Here is a 20,186-nt window from a genome sequence, read left to right as displayed (position 1 = left end):
ACATTAATTTTGTTGCTAATTCAGTTTTTTCTAAATGATGGTACTTGTAGTGAAGAATGATGATTTACTGCACAACTCAAAAATGTACAGTATATAGTGACTTCATTCAAGTGTCTACCTCCACATTACCAGATACAAGATTTCCTTAAAGATCTTGACTTTTCACCTTAAACATCTACCAGAATTGTACAGAAGTTCAAGAACAAAACAGACACAATCACAGTTGAAATATCTGTACCGATATTTAAGCATTAACCCCTGCCGAAGGCGGGTATACACGAGATTTTGGTAAAATTCACGAATGGCGAGTGCTATATGGAGCGAATTGTACCAAATTCGTTAATATACATCATATAATGCATAACGAAAACGCGTTGAAAACTAGCAACAAAGAAAACGGGGCAAGAGGTCAAAGAAAGTAACAATTTTGTTTGGATATTTACATAAGAACAATACAATCTTGTACACTGCTAAAAATAGATGTCTCGGCGTTGGATCAGTTGAATCGGAGAAAGCTCGAGACAGTTAAAATCAGCGACGCGACGTCGACTGAACCTGAAAATGTACAGTTTTGAAATAATCCTGACGCACTTGACTGATGGTTAAAAGTTAAATTGGTGTTGCTTGATTCAACGAGAGCAGGACGCTGAGACGGCTTGTTGCATGGGAGAACTTGTACCTTATCAGCCATGGCCAGTGATGTCAAAGCCACTGATCTATCGTTGCTTTCGATCGCAAGGTCATCAGTGGAATTATTTGGACTACTGTAACTCAAATTATTGGACAGGATACCTGACATACCTTTACTCTGAAGAAGTGTTAACTTATTGGTATTTTAGAACGAACACTAGCTTCGTTTTTGTAAGTACTATTCATATGCTAGTTTAGGAGCCCATTTTACCACTGCCAGCCGTGGTGAAATGGGATTTTACCACAGTTATTATCCAATCAGAATGGCACATAGTCGCATGATATAATATAATATCAGATATATGCTTTCTGTTTTTATATTACATTTGTAGTATTTGACCTTGACTGCCTGTTAAAATTTAACAACAAAATATCAATTTCATCCCTAGTCACAGTACACCAGTATGTTAGGAGAATATAAACATTGCCTTCTACGAAAACTGTAATTTTCACATATACACAATTTAGACACATTCATACTTTACCTTCAAAAACTAATGTATCGCAGTTGCCATAGGATTAAGTCGAAATATTTTTAAATTATTAAATATACTTTGAATAAATTTGAAAGTCCTTTCATTGAGAGAATAACAAACATGTCAGCATCTGTATTATTATTAGAGAAATGCTGTCAAGTCAGACTGACCTTGTTTCAATATCCTGTCTCTTGCTATGTATAGATGATGTCCATTAACATTCTATCCTACAGTATATTTGGGTCATTTAATTAAATATCACTCTATTATAAAGTTAAATTGTTATACAAAAATACATTGTTATACATATATGACTGATGTTATGAACCTGGCAGAGAATTTTAGGACATCAAGTTTAGTGTTGAGTATTAAGGAAAGGATATGTCTTTGACCGTAGAAACATTATCATAATTCAGAAGTCTATTCAGAAACAATGAGTTGAACACATAGTTAATTCACCTTATTATTATGATTTAGAAGTCTTTGATAAGTATGAAAGTTTTCATTCCAGTAAGTGTGTCTATTATCAGACAATCCTGAATTTAACTATTGGGGTTATACTTTTACTGTTACTTTAAATGTCATCTTTTTAGTCAGTGTTAAAATATAAAATTTTTACTCACATCTTAATTATGAATTGAATAAATTTAGTTGAAACTTGTTATAATATTTAGTCGATATTCTGAATCATTTTGTCAATGTCTGTGTATCTGTATGATTCATTAGCAATAGAATATAGAAATGATTGGCTACTTAGTGCTATGGTTATATTGCTGGAAAAATAACTTTAAATATCTGAGTCTTGATTTATTCAATGAATCAGTTATTTATATCTAAAGTTGTTAATGATAGTGAGCAACAAAAACTAAAGGTACTGACAGAAGAACCTTTGGGATTGACTTGAATTATATCTCTTTGTCATAAATTATTAACATATGACTTAGCATCGGAACATTTAAATATATTGTGATTGGTTTGAATAATTCAACTGCTAATGTTGATTTTGGTTTAATAGTACAAACAAAAGTTTTCTAGATTATAAGAGAAAAACAAGATTGTCTTGTGTATATGAACCATATGAAGTATATGATTGAAATGGTAAGAATTGATTCAAAACATAAAGATTTACTATAGGTTATTAGAAGCTGAGTAAACCAAGATTGTCTTGTATATAAACCCATATTAAATATACATATATGGTTGAAATGGTAAGAATTGATTCTAAACATAAAGATTTACTATAGGTTATTAGAAGCTGAGTAAACCAAGATTGTCTTGTATATAAACCCATATTAAATATACATGTATGGTTGAAATGGTAAGAATTGATTCAAAACATAAAGATTTACTATAGGTTATTAGAAGCTGAGTAAACCAAGATTGTCTTGAATATAAACCCATATTAAATATACATGTATGGTTGAAATGGTAAGAATTGATTGAAAACAAAGATTTACTATAGGTTATTTAGAAGCTGAGTAAACCAAGATTGTCTTGTGTATAAACCCATATTAAATATACAAGTCATGTATTGTTGAAATGGTAAGAACTGATTCAAAACATAAAGATTTACTATAGGTTATTAGAAGCTGAGTATTAAAACCAAGATTGTCTTGTATATAAACCCATATTAAATATACATGTATGATTGAAATGGTAAGAATTGATTCAAAACATAAAGATTTACTACAGGTTATTTAGAAGCTGAGTAAACCAAGATTGTCTTGTATATAAACCCATATTAAATATACATGTATGTACATTGTATATAATTACAATCTGTACTCTGATCAATGATAAAATAGGAGCGTTAACTTGTTATGGTTATAAAGACCAGACTGAATGGGGTTTTAAGAATTGTTGGCTGTTATTCCATGTATACATAAACAAATCTGTGACTTATGATACCTGATTGTAAATTAGTATTTACTGAATGTTAACAAAACAGTAACTGATGTCTAGTGTCCTGTGTAAATAATCTATTATGTAAACATGTCAGAGGGAATCAGAATTATTTGATATTGAATTAGAATATGTTGTACATGATGATATGTTGTTGATTTTACTAAATAATACACTGGTTCTAGAAATGTTGTATTATTGTCATCATTATTCACAATAGTTGTAAATGAACTAGAAGGCTTTGGTCACTTAAGACACTGCAAGTAGGATGCCATCATACCCTATGAAAATTCTCCATTTCTCATATCATGCTGAAACATGTATTGCATACTCAAAGTAGTAGTGTAGATAACTCAAATGTATATATAGCTATTTTCTTTTGGAGTTTTTATTGCATTTTGACATGTCATAACTTCCCAGCCTATTTACATTATCTAGTAAAAAACAGCATTACTGTTTGGTAAAACAAAACTCACACCCCATAAGTGTATCTAACATCTATATTGGCATCTCAAGGGAGAGGGCTATTTTGATATAGAATTTCATGACCATCATAACACCACTCTCATAATAATATTTTCTATCTTTATCAGCGTTGCAATGCTACTACTTTATATTATTAAAATTATTGTACACTATCCAAAGTATTGATATATTCATTATGTGAACTTTTCTTTCATACAAATTGTAATTTTTGACATTTCATATTAAATAAATATGATATTTCTTTTCATCTTTCAGGATGGTTCAACCCCTTTGATTATGGGAGCTACTCAGGGTCACCTTGATGTTGTTAAGTATCTTGTAGACTCTGGAGCAGATAAAGATGCAAGAATGAAGGTACTATCACTCTCATACTCAATTGTCAGCATATTATTAAAGCCATGGATTGTAAGATTAGCTAGGACCATAGTATAGTTGAGAAAAATGGTAGTCTAGCAGAATCATTGATATAGTTTCTCAAGAAAAGGAAAGATGGAAATTAAAACACCTCTTATTGTCCAACTATATTACTGTAACATCTCAATGTCATTGATGAATATGATAGACATTAAAACACCTCTTATTGTCTCACTATATTACATCTCAATGCCATTGATAAATATGATAGAAATTAAAACACCTCTTATTGTCCCACTATATTACATCTCAATGTCATTGATGAATATGATAGAAATTAAAACACCTCTTATTGTCCATCTATATTACATCTCAATGTCATTGATGAATATGATAGAAATTAAAACACCTCTTATTGTCCCACTATATTACATCTCAATGTCATTGATGAATATGATGGAAATTAAAACACCTCTTATTGTCTCACTATATTACATCTCAATGTCATTGATGAATATGATGAAAATTAAAACACCTCTTATTGTCCCACTATATTACATCTCAATGTCATTGATGAATATGATAGAAATTAAAACACCTCTTATTGTCTCACTATATTACATCTCAATGTCATTGATGAATATGATAGAATTTAAAACACCTCTTATTGTCCCACTATATTACATCTCAATGCCATTGATGAATATGATAGAAATTAAAACACCTCTTATTGTCCCACTGTATTACATCTCAATGCCATTGATAAATATGATAGAAATTAAAACACCTCTTATTGTCCCACTATATTACATCTCAATGTCATTGATGAATATGATGGAAATTAAAACACCTCTTATTGTCCCACTATATTACATCTCAATGTCATTGATGAATATGATGGAAATTAAAACACCTCTTATTGTCTCACTATATTACATCTCAATGTCATTGATGAATATGATGAAAATTAAAACACCTCTTATTGTCCCACTATATTACATCTCAATGTCATTGATGAATATGATAGAAATTAAAACACCTCTTATTGTCTCACTATATTACATCTCAATGTCATTGATGAATATGATAGAATTTAAAACACCTCTTATTGTCCCACTATATTACATCTCTATGTCATTGATTAATATGATGGAAATTAAAACACCTCTTATTGTCTCACTATATTACATCTCAATGTCATTGATGAATATAATGGAAATTAAAGTACCTCTTATTGTCCCACTATATTACATCTCAATGTCATCGATGAATATGATGGAAATTAAAACACCTCTTATTGTCCCACTATATTACATCTCAATGTCATTGATGAATATGATGGAAATTAAAACACCTCGTATTGTCCCACTATATTCAATCTCAATGTCATTGATGAATATGATAGAAATTAAAACACCTCTTATTGTCCCACTATATTACATCTCAATGTCATTGATCAATATGATGGAAATTAAAACACCTCTTATTGTCTCACTATATTACATCTCAATGTCATTGATCAATATGATGGAAATTAAAACACCTCTTATTGTCACACTATATTACATCTCAATGTCAATGATGAATATGATAGAAATTAAAACACCTCTTATTGTCCCACTATATTACATCTCAATGTCATTGATGAATATGATAGAAATTAAAACACCTCTTATTGTCCCACTATATTACATCTCAATGTCATTGATGAATATGATGGAAATTAAAACACCTCTTATTGTCCCACTATATTACATCTCAATGTCATTGATAAATATGATAGAAATTAAAACACCTCTTATTGTCCCATTATATTACATCTCAATGTCATTGGTGAATATGATAGAAATTAAAACACCTCTTATTGTCCCATTATATTACATCTCAATGTCATTGGTGAATATGATGGAAATTAAAACACCTCTTATTGTCCATCTATATTATGCTTATTTACTGATTCTTCAATCCCAGGCTCCCATCACCTTTCACAATCAGTTTATAATCCCAAGTTGAATTTGTTCAATTTCTTTTCAATGTTGTCACTGTAACAGAACTCTTTATAACAGACTTAGTGAGAGAAGTGAAAAAGGCTTCATGTTGAAATTATTGTTGTTCACGTTGTTTACATTTGTGGACATAAAAGGCTGCTAATATGTCATAATGTTCACTACAACAGATAACAGTTACAGTGATTACAGTGTACTTTTCAATGAGGACAGCACCCCATGTTAGATGATTATGTTGGCTGAGGTATAATCATAAAAATATGACTTGGAGATCTGAAAGTAAAATAAAGTATAATCACTTTTCATACTTTAATATTTAAGGATTATTTAAACATAGTCAAATTTCAAAATGAAAGTCTTCTTGCATACTTCAGATATTGAACACCTTAAAAGTGATGAATAAATTATTTATTTGTGTGCAGTTGACTAGGTTATATATTTCTTTAAGTGTTATTAAAGTTGGTATGTAATGATGACATTAGCATTTACTGAATTTCCATGACAGAAAGTTGGTTAAGATAAGATGTGAAAGTAAAGTATTTCTACCATAATGTTAAAACCTTAAAGCTATGTAATGTAGATTTGAGTTATACTGTAAAGCTTCTGTATCAAGTAGTATACATGTCTACTAGTCTTTAGTACTCTTGGATATTTGTACACTTAGATTCATTTTATCATTACTCTGTCTTCTACACATCCTACTGAAACTGTGTCTTTACCAAGTATACCTGTATTAAAACCTACATGTAGTGCATACAGTACAGCCTTTCCTTTACACTTTGATTTTAGTATTTGCTTTATATAAAAGGCCACTTTCATATTATGATTAATATTAAGATGTGGAAAACAGATATCTGGCATATCTATGGAAAAAGTATGTTTTCAACAAAGAAATAGAATGTTAGTCTGTTGGCTTCCTGTACATGTTAGTATCTTGGTTTAAAAACTTGACCTTTAAACTTGATCTACTAGAACTGAGAGAGTGATCCAAATTTTATCATTAACATATCTTGAGTTAGTGAATACATTGGAGGTGTGAAAAGATGTTACATCAACATGTAAGTTTTCAAAGCACAATATATCACTTTTGAGACTACTGTAAAATTGAAAAGATAAGAAGCAGATTATATGTCAAAAACAACAACAACAAAAACAACAACAAACATGAATACATTAATCATATTTTGGATTAAAGAGAAAAAAAAATGTTTGAAACATTTGAATGTGTTATGTTTCTAAATCCAAAGTGTAAACAGAATATTTTACTATATTAATTTTTATGATCACTTTCATGGTAAAATTGGAATGTTTCAATAGCAAAGCCACTGTGTTAGACACTTTAACTTTACATTTGTGCAGATTCTAACAATTAAAACAAGTGCAGAGTGAGCTGTATTGTTAAATGTAAAAGATAGTGTCAGACAGCTATCCCAAAATGTTGTTTGTGACCACTGATGTAATTTTAGTGATATAGCAGTATCAAGTTCAAAAGTGTGCTGCACATGTATTTTCCCTCTTCTTCTCCTTTGATGTTAACTGTTCTTACATTTGTTGTGAACTTTATGGTCCAGAATTTAGATTCAATTGATCAATTATACTGACATGTTTTAATACAGGATGGTTTCTCATATGATTAGGTATCATTGGCTGATTTTAATTTGTTTTGATAAGAGTAAAGATTATTCATTTTAATATGATGATAAAATACATATTTCTCATACCTCAGTGCAAAGCTGTTTCACTTTCATAAGATAAAGCATTTAAATCCATGATTATTTTCAAAAACACTTCTGTCAAATCAAGTCAAAATATTCTTAGAAGTGTTTACTACATGCTTAAGTAACAGAAAATTGTCAACTATAACTATTAAGTGAGTATAAATCTAAAATAACATTAAGTGAATGCAGAAGAAAATATATGTTTCTGGGTGATGTTGTGTTCATTCGATTGATGTCATTTCAATCTTTACTAACACATTCCATGAGAAACATACAAAATCATGATTGTAACCATATGGTTATGTAAGAAAATAGTTGGATTATGATTGTCACTTGATTCAGCACGGCATGACACCTGCAGTGATTATTATTGTAAGGTTTTTAGTCCCCGCGGACAAAGTCCGGAACGGGGACTTATGGATTGGGTTCCGTGCGTCCGTCCGTCCGTCCGTCCGTCCGTCCGCAGCTGTTTCTTGGAGATGCCTGGTCTGATTTTTTTCAAACTTGGTACAGGGGCAACATACTATGGCATACATATGCACGTCAATTTTTTTTATGATACGATCCAATATGGCCGCCTAGCAACCATTTTGTTTGCGAATTTTCCCTGTCTAGAGCCATAACTCAGACATGCTTTAACAGATCTCATTCAAAGTTGGTATTAGGACAGTGTTCTATGACATACATGTGCATATTCATTGTTGTCATGATACAATTCAATATGGCCGCCTAGCAGCCATTTTGTTTGTGAATTTTCATGTCCAAAGCCATAACTCAGACATGCTTGAACAGATCTCATTCAAAGTTGGCATTAGGACAGTGTTCTATGACATACATGTGCATATTCATTTTCATTGTGATACAATCCAATGTGGCTGCCTGGTAGCCATTTTGTTTGTGAATTTTCATGTCCAAAGCCATAACTCAGACATGCTTGAACAGATCTCATTCAAATTTGGTATTAGGACAGTGTTCTATGACATACATGTGTATATCCATTTTCGTCGTGATATGATCCAATATGGCTGCCTGCCAGCCATTTTGTTTGTGAATTTTCCATGTCGAAAGCCATAACTCAGACATGCTTAAACAGATCTCATTCAAAGTTGGTATTAGGACAGTGTTCTATGACATACATGTGCATATCCATTTTCATTGTGATACGATCCAATATGGCTGCCTGGATTGGGTTCCGTCTGTCCATGCGTCCGTCCGCAGCTGTTTCTTGGAGATGCCTAGACCGATTTTTTTCAAACTTGGTACAGGGGCAACATACTATGGCAAACATATGCACGTCATTTTGTTTTATGATACGATCCAATATGGCCGCCTAGCAACCATTTTGTTTGCGAATTTTCCATGTCTAGAGCCATAACTCAGACATGCTTTAACAGATCTCATTCAAAGTTGGTATTAGGACAGTGTTCTATGACATACATGTGCATATTCATTGTTGTCATGATACAATTCAATATGGCCGCCTAGCAGCCATTTTGTTTGTGAATTTTCATGTCCATGGCAAAGCCATAACTCAGACATGCTTGAACAGATCTCATTCAAATTTGGTATTAGGACAGTGTTCTATGACATACATGTGTATATTCATTTTCGTCGTGATATGATCCAATATGGCTGCCTGCCAGCCATTTTGTTTGTGAATTTTCCATGTCGAAAGCCATAACTCAGACATGCTTAAACAGATCTCATTCAAAGTTGGTATTAGGACAGTGTTCTATGACATACATGTGCATATCCATTTTCATTGTGATACGATCCAATATGGCTGCCTGGATTGGGTTCCGTCTGTCCATGCGTCCGTCCGCAGCTGTTTCTTGGAGATGCCTAGACCGATTTTTTTCAAACTTGGTACAGGGGCAACATACTATGGCAAACATATGCACGTCATTTTGTTTTATGATACGATCCAATATGGCCGCCTAGCAACCATTTTGTTTGCGAATTTTCCATGTCTAGAGCCATAACTCAGACATGCTTTAACAGATCTCATTCAAAGTTGGCATTAGGACAGTGTTCTATGACATACATGTGCATATTCATTGTTGTCATGATACAATCCAATGTGGCTGCCTAGCAGCCATTTTGTTTGTGAATTTTCATGTCCAAAGCCATAACTCAGACATGCTTGAACAGATCTCATTCAAAGTTGGTATTAGGACAGTGTTCTATGACATACATGTGTATATCCATTTTCGTCGTGATACAATCCAATATGGCTGCCTGGTAGCCATTTTGTTTGTGAATTTTCCATGTCCAAAGCCATAACTCAGACATGCTTAAACAGCTAAATCTCATTCAAAGTTGGTATTAGGACAGTGTTCTATGACATACATGTGCATATCCATTTTCATTGTGATACGATCCAATATGGCTGCCTGGTAGCCATTTTGTTTGTGAATTTTCATGTCCAAAGCCATAACTCAGACATGCTTGAACAGATCTCATTCAAAGTTGGTATTAGGACAGTGTTCTATGACATACATGTGTATATCCATTTTCGTCATGATACGATCAAATATGGCTGCCTGCCAGCCATTTTGTTTGTGAATTTTCCATGTCCAAAGCCATAACTCAGACATGCTTAAACAGATCTCATTCAAAGTTGGTATTAGGACAGTGTTCTATGACATACATGTGCATATCCATTTTCGTCGTGATACGATCCAATATGGCTGCCTTGCAGCCATTTTGTTTGTGAATTTTCCATGTCCAAAGCCATAACTCAGACTCCATTTTCATCGTGATATGATCCCCCATACCCAACCAATCCTTTATTGTTGGAGGCATATTCCATGTCCAACAAGCACACACAGCATATCTAAGTCTGTTTGTTTTAGGTTCACAAATGTTGTTGCGTGATCAGAGTAGTGATAATTCCTTAAAACCCAATTATAGCGGGGACTATGTCATTCTCAATGACTTATTCTTGTAAGGTTTTTATATTCAGATTTTGACATGCTCAGATCTCTTCTGAATCATGACTTATTAGACAGTCTATTTCCTATACTATGTGTTATAATTACTACAATTATCTCCACTCATGTATAGTAAAAGTTGTTACTCTAGCACAGAAATCTGTACACGCCCCCGACAGCATTGATATAAACATGATGTTATCGCATCCCACGTGATCTAGTTAGAGACTGGAAATGCAATAAATGTTATGTGATAGTGGCAACTTCTGTAATAATTGAATAATAATAGCCATGGAAGTAGCCAATGTACAACTGCATGCCTGTCAGTTTGTGATGGATTTAACTACTGATATGGGCTGTTTACCTTTGTCCCATCAGGTGGTTTTAATATACCAGAACGTTTTGTTTGGTGACTTTTACTATACGTGAGTGGAAGCTGAAAAGTTTCAACGTTAGCCAATGTATACTTGAAAGGGTTTATAGAAGCTTAATAGAAAGTGTGCTGAGCTTTAATATTGCCACATGGTATGGAAATCTGACCATGACAAGTAGAAATAAACTCAGCCGTGTTATTAATACAGCATCCAAACTCATAGGAACTCAGCAAATTCAATTATCAGAATTATACCATAATTCCACCAAGAGGATAACACGTGGGATACTTAAAGACAAGACACATCCCCTTAATCAATACTTTGAAAAACTCCCCTCTGGTCGCAGATTTCGCGTACCAAAAGCACGCAGGAATTTTTATAAACGTTCTTTTATTCCATCAGCAATTTCAATTTTAAATTCCAGGGAACTTTAACTTCACGTCTTTATAGCTGTTATATCATCCAATTCCCATTTTAACTAGCTGTTGATCAGCATTGTCTCCGTAATTTTTAGCCTGTCTTGTTGTTATTTATGTTCTTTGATTATTGTATGTCAATCTTTGACCTGAGTGACTGAAAGCGATTTTCCATATATACACTGTAGACAATAAAGATTATTATTATTATTATGTGATATATCTATTAGTAATGATAACAAGTCATATAGGAACTAGACTATGACTTATAACCTGATTTCTGTGCATGTAATCATGCATCTTATTTGCATATGTTGGAGGCATAGCCTTAAACATGTTCATGTTCAGATACAATTTTAAGATCACTGAAAAAAGTACATGATTTCTAGGCAACATCTGTAATGTCAAACTGCAAGGTTTCCTTATATTGCAGCTTTGAGATAATATCTTCCACATTCATGATTTGTAGATTGAAGAATTACTTGCTTGGAAAGGTGTGCTTATAGCTTTATTTGACAAATTTCAACATTGTGTTGTGAACCATGCATGGTTGTTCAATACTTAAAGACTGAATTGAAATGTTGATTATCACTTATTCTATTAGAATGCATCTTAAAATTCAAAACATTTCATTCTTTTCTTTCATTTATTATACTTAAGAAGTGGGGTTTTTTTTTGGAAACTTCAATTTTCCTGTAATGTGTATAAATAACTTTTATGGAAAGAAGTAAAAAAAATGTGAAATCTTGCAACATCAAAACTAAATATTACTTAGAAGAGTAGGTAGATTTAGAAAGATGGTATGATATTTATACCATCAGTAATTATTTAAGATATGTTGTACACTTAGTTATGTGGATTGTAACAATCTAATGTCTTAACAATTAAAACTCTAACATGTAAAAGGTAGTTGAAATGTACATTTAGTTATGTGGATTGTAACAATCTAATGTCTTAACACTTAAAAACCCTAACATTTAAAAGGTAGTTGAAATGTACACTTAGTTATGTGGATTGTAACAATCTAATGTCTTAACACTTAAAACTCTAACATTTAAAAGGCAGTTGAAATGTACATTTAGTTATGTGGATTGTAACAATCTAATGTCTTAACACTTAAAACCCTAATATGTAAAAGGCAGTTGAAAGCTTGTGTTTTCAGAGTAATGATATCTTTGTCATAGAAAACAGCACCTAGGTGTAATTGAGTAGAACAACAGTACTGATAAATAAATTTAATCCTGATGTTTCAAATCAATAACACCATCTACATATTGATTGTATCTTAATTCTTTACATGGTTACAGAGTGGAAATGGTGCCTTACACGTATCTGCATGGAAGGGCCACAGTCATGTGATTGAAGTTCTGCTACAACACGGTGTAGACATAGATGCACTTGGAATGGTAAGAGTATCATTATCTATTTATATCTCTTGAAAGTGATGTCATATATTTAATATTGACCATACAATGTCTATAAATGTTTACTTTTCAAAAAGTAATCAAATCAGTCATTCTTTTATGACTCTATCATGTCAAGATAACTTGAGTAGTTGCTCATTTTTAAATTTTCAAATATGGCACTGTCCATCAATATTTATTGAAATTGTTTGCATGTAAGATGCATTAGACATACTGTTATGACTATTATTCTGTCAATTATTTATTCTATAAAATCCCAAATATTAAAACTTTAAATGATATAGGCCCAGTAGCAATAATAATTGTTCTCATTACTCAAATTGTTACATGTCATATTTAGCAAATTCAGAGTAACTTGTAAGACCATTTGACTTGAGATTGAGTAGACAGTCATGTGATAATATTTTTTCTTGATTCAAATTAATCTTTCATAAAATAGTCACACGTGACTGATCTAACAAATCTGAATTAGATATCAGATATATACAATCATGTACTTCATACACTTTCATCAGATATATACAATCATGTACTTCATACACTTTCATCAGATATATACAATCATGTACTTCATACACTTTCATCAGATATATACAATCATGTACTTCATACACTTCCATCAGATATATACAATCATATACTTCATACACTTTCATCAGATATATACAATCATATACTTCATACACTTTCATCAGATATATACAATCATGTACTTCATACACTTTCATCAGATATATACAATCATGTACTTCATACACTTTCATCAGATATATACAATCATGTACTTCAGACACTTTCATCAGATATATACAATCATGTACTTCATACACTTTCATCAGATATATACAATCATGTACTTCAGACACTTTCATCAGATATATACAATCATGTACTTCAGACACTTTCATCAGATATATACAATCATGTACTTTATACACTTTCATCAGATATATACAATCATGTACTTTATACACTTTCATCAGATATATACAATCATGTACTTCAGACACTTTCATCAGATATATACAATCATGTACTTCATACACTTTCATCAGATATATACAATCATGTACTTCAGACACTTCCATCAGATATATACAATCATATACTTTATACACTTTCATCAGATATATACAATCATGTACTTCATACACTTTCATCAGATATATACAATCATGTACTTTATACACTTTCATCAGATATATACAATCATGTACTTCATACACTTTCATCAGATATATACAATCATGTACTTCATACACTTCCATCAGATATATACAATCATATACTTCATACACTTTCATCAGATATATACAATCATATACTTCATACACTTTCATCAGATATATACAATCATATACTTCATACACTTTCATCAGATATATACAATCATGTACTTCATACACTTTCATCAGATATATACAATCATGTACTTCATACACTTTCATCAGATATATACAATCATGTACTTCAGACACTTTCATCAGATATATACAATCATGTACTTCATACACTTTCATCAGATATATACAATCATGTACTTCAGACACTTTCATCAGATATATACAATCATGTACTTCAGACTTTCATCAGATATATACAATCATGTACTTCAGACACTTTCATCAGATATATACAATCATGTACTTTATACACTTTCATCAGATATATACAATCATGTACTTTATACACTTTCATCAGATATATACAATCATGTACTTCAGACACTTTCATCAGATATATACAATCATGTACTTCATACACTTTCATCAGATATATACAATCATGTACTTCAGACACTTCCATCAGATATATACAATCATATACTTTATACACTTTCATCAGATATATACAATCATGTACTTCATACACTTTCATCAGATATATACAATCATGTACTTTATACACTTTCATCAGATATATACAATCATGTACTTCATACACTTTCATCAGATATATACAATCATGTACTTCATACACTTCCATCAGATATATACAATCATATACTTCATACACTTTCATCAGATATATACAATCATATACTTCATACACTTTCATCAGATATATACAATCATGTACTTCATACACTTTCATCAGATATATACAATCATGTACTTCATACACTTTCATCAGATATATACAATCATGTACTTCAGACACTTTCATCAGATATATACAATCATGTACTTCATACACTTTCATCAGATATATACAATCATGTACTTCAGACACTTTCATCAGATATATACAATCATGTACTTCAGACACTTTCATCAGATATATACAATCATGTACTTTAGACACTTTCATCAGATATATACAATCATGTACTTTATACACTTTCATCAGATATATACAATCATGTACTTCAGACACTTTCATCAGATATATACAATCATGTACTTCATACACTTTCATCAGATATATACAATCATGTACTTCAGACACTTCCATCAGATATATACAATCATATACTTTATACACTTTCATCAGATATATACAATCATGTACTTCATACACTTTCATCATATATATACATGCAATCATGTACTTCAGACACTTTCATCAGATATATACAATCATGTACTTCATACACTTCCATCAGATATATACAATCATGTACTTCAGACACTTTCATCAGATATATACAATCATATACTTCAGACACTTTCATCAGATATATACAATCATGTACTTCATACACTTTCATCAGATATATACAATCATGTACTTCATACACTTTCATCAGATATATACAATCATGTACTTCATACACTTCCATCAGATATATACAATCATATACTTCATACACTTTCATCAGATATATACAATCATATACTTCATACACTTTCATCAGATATATACAATCATGTACTTCATACACTTTCATCAGATATATACAATCATGTACTTCATACACTTTCATCAGATATATACAATCATGTACTTCAGACACTTTCATCAGATATATACAATCATGTACTTCATACACTTTCATCAGATATATACAATCATGTACTTCAGACACTTTCATCAGATATATACAATCATGTACTTCAGACACTTTCATCAGATATATACAATCATGTACTTTATACACTTTCATCAGATATATACAATCATGTACTTTATACACTTTCATCAGATATATACAATCATGTACTTCAGACACTTTCATCAGATATATACAATCATGTACTTCATACACTTTCATCAGATATATACAATCATGTACTTCAGACACTTCCATCAGATATATACAATCATATACTTTATACACTTTCATCAGATATATACAATCATGTACTTCATACACTTTCATCAGATATATACAATCATGTACTTTATACACTTTCATCAGATATATACAATCATGTACTTCATACACTTTCATCAGATATATACAATCATGTACTTCATACACTTCCATCAGATATATACAATCATATACTTCATACACTTTCATCAGATATATACAATCATATACTTCATACACTTTCATCAGATATATACAATCATATACTTCATACACTTTCATCAGATATATACAATCATGTACTTCATACACTTTCATCAGATATATACAATCATGTACTTCATACACTTTCATCAGATATATACAATCATGTACTTCAGACACTTTCATCAGATATATACAATCATGTACTTCATACACTTTCATCAGATATATACAATCATGTACTTCAGACACTTTCATCAGATATATACAATCATGTACTTCAGACTTTCATCAGATATATACAATCATGTACTTCAGACACTTTCATCAGATATATACAATCATGTACTTTATACACTTTCATCAGATATATACAATCATGTACTTTATACACTTTCATCAGATATATACAATCATGTACTTCAGACACTTTCATCAGATATATACAATCATGTACTTCATACACTTTCATCAGATATATACAATCATGTACTTCAGACACTTCCATCAGATATATACAATCATATACTTTATACACTTTCATCAGATATATACAATCATGTACTTCATACACTTTCATCAGATATATACAATCATGTACTTTATACACTTTCATCAGATATATACAATCATGTACTTCATACACTTTCATCAGATATATACAATCATGTACTTCATACACTTCCATCAGATATATACAATCATATACTTCATACACTTTCATCAGATATATACAATCATATACTTCATACACTTTCATCAGATATATACAATCATGTACTTCATACACTTTCATCAGATATATACAATCATGTACTTCATACACTTTCATCAGATATATACAATCATGTACTTCAGACACTTTCATCAGATATATACAATCATGTACTTCATACACTTTCATCAGATATATACAATCATGTACTTCTGACACTTTCATCAGATATATACAATCATGTACTTCAGACACTTTCATCAGATATATACAATCATGTACTTTATACACTTTCATCAGATATATACAATCATGTACTTTATACACTTTCATCAGATATATACAATCATGTACTTCAGACACTTTCATCAGATATATACAATCATGTACTTCATACACTTTCATCAGATATATACAATCATGTACTTCAGACACTTCCATCAGATATATACAATCATATACTTTATACACTTTCATCAGATATATACAATCATGTACTTCATACACTTTTATCAGATATATACAATCATATACTTCATACACTTTCATCAGATATATACAATCATGTACTTTATACACTTTCATCAGATATATACAATCATGTACTTCATACACTTTCATCAGATATATACAATCATATACTTCAGACACTTTCATCAGATATATACAATCATGTACTTCATACACTTTCATCAGATATATACAATCATGTACTTCAGACACTTTCATCAGATATATACAATCATGTACTTCAGACACTTTCATCAGATATATACAATCATGTACTTCAGACACCTTCATCAGATATATACAATCATGTACTTCAGACACTTTCATCAGATATATACAATCATGTACTTCATACACTTTCATCAGATATATACAATCATGTACTTCATACACTTTTATCAGATATATACAATCATATACTTCATACACTTTCATCAGATATATACAATCATGTACTTTATACACTTTCATCAGATATATACAATCATGTACTTCATACACTTTCATCAGATATATACAATCATGTACTTCAGACTTTCATCAGATATATACAATCATGTACTTCAGACACTTTCATCAGATATATACAATCATGTACTTCATACACTTTCATCAGATATATACAATCATGTACTTCAGACACTTTCATCAGATATATACAATCATGTACTTTATACACTTTCATCAGATATATACAATCATGTACTTTATACACTTTCATCAGATATATACAATCATGTACTTCAGACACTTTCATCAGATATATACAATCATGTACTTCATACACTTTCATCAGATATATACAATCATGTACTTCAGACACTTCCATCAGATATATACAATCATATACTTTATACACTTTCATCAGATATATACAATCATGTACTTCATACACTTTCATCATATATATACATGCAATCATGTACTTCAGACACTTTCATCAGATATATACAATCATGTACTTCAGACACTTTCATCAGATATATACAATCATGTACTTCAGACACTTTCATCAGATATATACAATCATGTACTTCAGACACTTTCATCAGATATATACAATCATGTACTTCATACACTTTCATCAGATATATACAATCATGTACTTCATACACTTTCATCAGATATATACAATCATGTACTTCAGACTTTCATCAGATATATACAATCATGTACTTCAGACACTTTCATCAGATATATACAATCATGTACTTTATACACTTTCATCAGATATATACAATCATGTACTTCAGACTTTCATCAGATATATACAATCATGTACTTTATACACTTTCATCAGATATGTACAATCATGTACTTTATACACTTTCATCAGATATATACAATCATGTACTTCAGACACTTCCATCAGATATATACAATCATGTACTTCATACACTTTCATCAGATATATACAATCATGTACTTCAGACACTTCCATCAGATATATACAATCATATACTTTATACACTTTCATCAGATATATACAATCATGTACTTCATACACTTTCATCAGATATATACAATCATGTACTTTATACACTTTCATCAGATATATACAATCATGTACTTCATACACTTTCATCAGATATATACAATCATGTACTTCATACACTTCCATCAGATATATACAATCATATACTTCATACACTTTCATCAGATATATACAATCATATACTTCATACACTTTCATCAGATATATACAATCATGTACTTCATACACTTTCATCAGATATATACAATCATGTACTTCATACACTTTCATCAGATATATACAATCATGTACTTCAGACACTTTCATCAGATATATACAATCATGTACTTCATACACTTTCATCAGATATATACAATCATGTACTTCAGACACTTTCATCAGATATATACAATCATGTACTTTATACACTTTCATCAGATATATACAATCATGTACTTCATACACTTTCATCAGATATATACAATCATGTACTTCAGACACTTCCATCAGATATATACAATCATATACTTTATACACTTTCATCAGATATATACAATCATGTACTTCATACACTTTCATCATATATATACATGCAATCATGTACTTCAGACACTTTCATCAGATATATACAATCATGTACTTCATACACTTCCATCAGATATATACAATCATGTACTTCAGACACTTTCATCAGATATATACAATCATATACTTCAGACACTTTCATCAGATATATACAATCATGTACTTCATACACTTTCATCAGATATATACAATCATGTACTTCAGACACTTTCATCAGATATATACAATCATGTACTTCAGACACTTTCATCAGATATATACAATCATGTACTTCATACACTTTCATTTGATATATACAATCATGTACTTCATACACTTTCATCAGATATATACAATCATGTACTTCAGACACTTTCATCAGATATATACAATCATGTACTTCATACACTTTCATCAGATATATACAATCATGTACTTCAGACACTTTCATCAGATATATACAATCATGTACTTCATACACTTTCATTTGATATATACAATCATGTACTTCATACACTTTCATCAGATATATACAATCATGTACTTCATACACTTTCATCAGATATATACAATCATGTACTTCAGACACTTTCATCAGATATATACAATCATGTACTTCATACACTTCCATCAGATATATACAATCATGTACTTCATACACTTTCATTTGATATATACAATCAT

The 20,186-nt window shown here is 30.7% G+C and overlaps 1 protein-coding gene across 1 annotated transcript in view; it reads left to right on the top strand.

Moving 5' to 3' along the window:
- The window catches only part of LOC144433049 (uncharacterized), a 139,425-nt gene that overhangs the window by 102,200 nt on the left and 17,039 nt on the right, over positions 1-20,186 (top strand). The window contains exons 6-7 of the mRNA XM_078121361.1: positions 3,810-3,908; positions 12,663-12,761. Coding sequence (XP_077977487.1) covers positions 3,810-3,908; positions 12,663-12,761 — 198 coding nt within the window. The remainder of the gene's footprint in view (positions 1-3,809; positions 3,909-12,662; positions 12,762-20,186) is intronic.

Source organism: Glandiceps talaboti, chromosome 3, assembly GCF_964340395.1.
Source record: "Glandiceps talaboti chromosome 3, keGlaTala1.1, whole genome shotgun sequence".
Classification (NCBI taxonomy): Eukaryota; Metazoa; Hemichordata; class Enteropneusta; family Spengelidae; genus Glandiceps; species Glandiceps talaboti.
The sequence above is the reverse complement of the archived record's forward strand: the minus strand, read 5'-3'. Positions and strand labels throughout refer to the sequence as shown.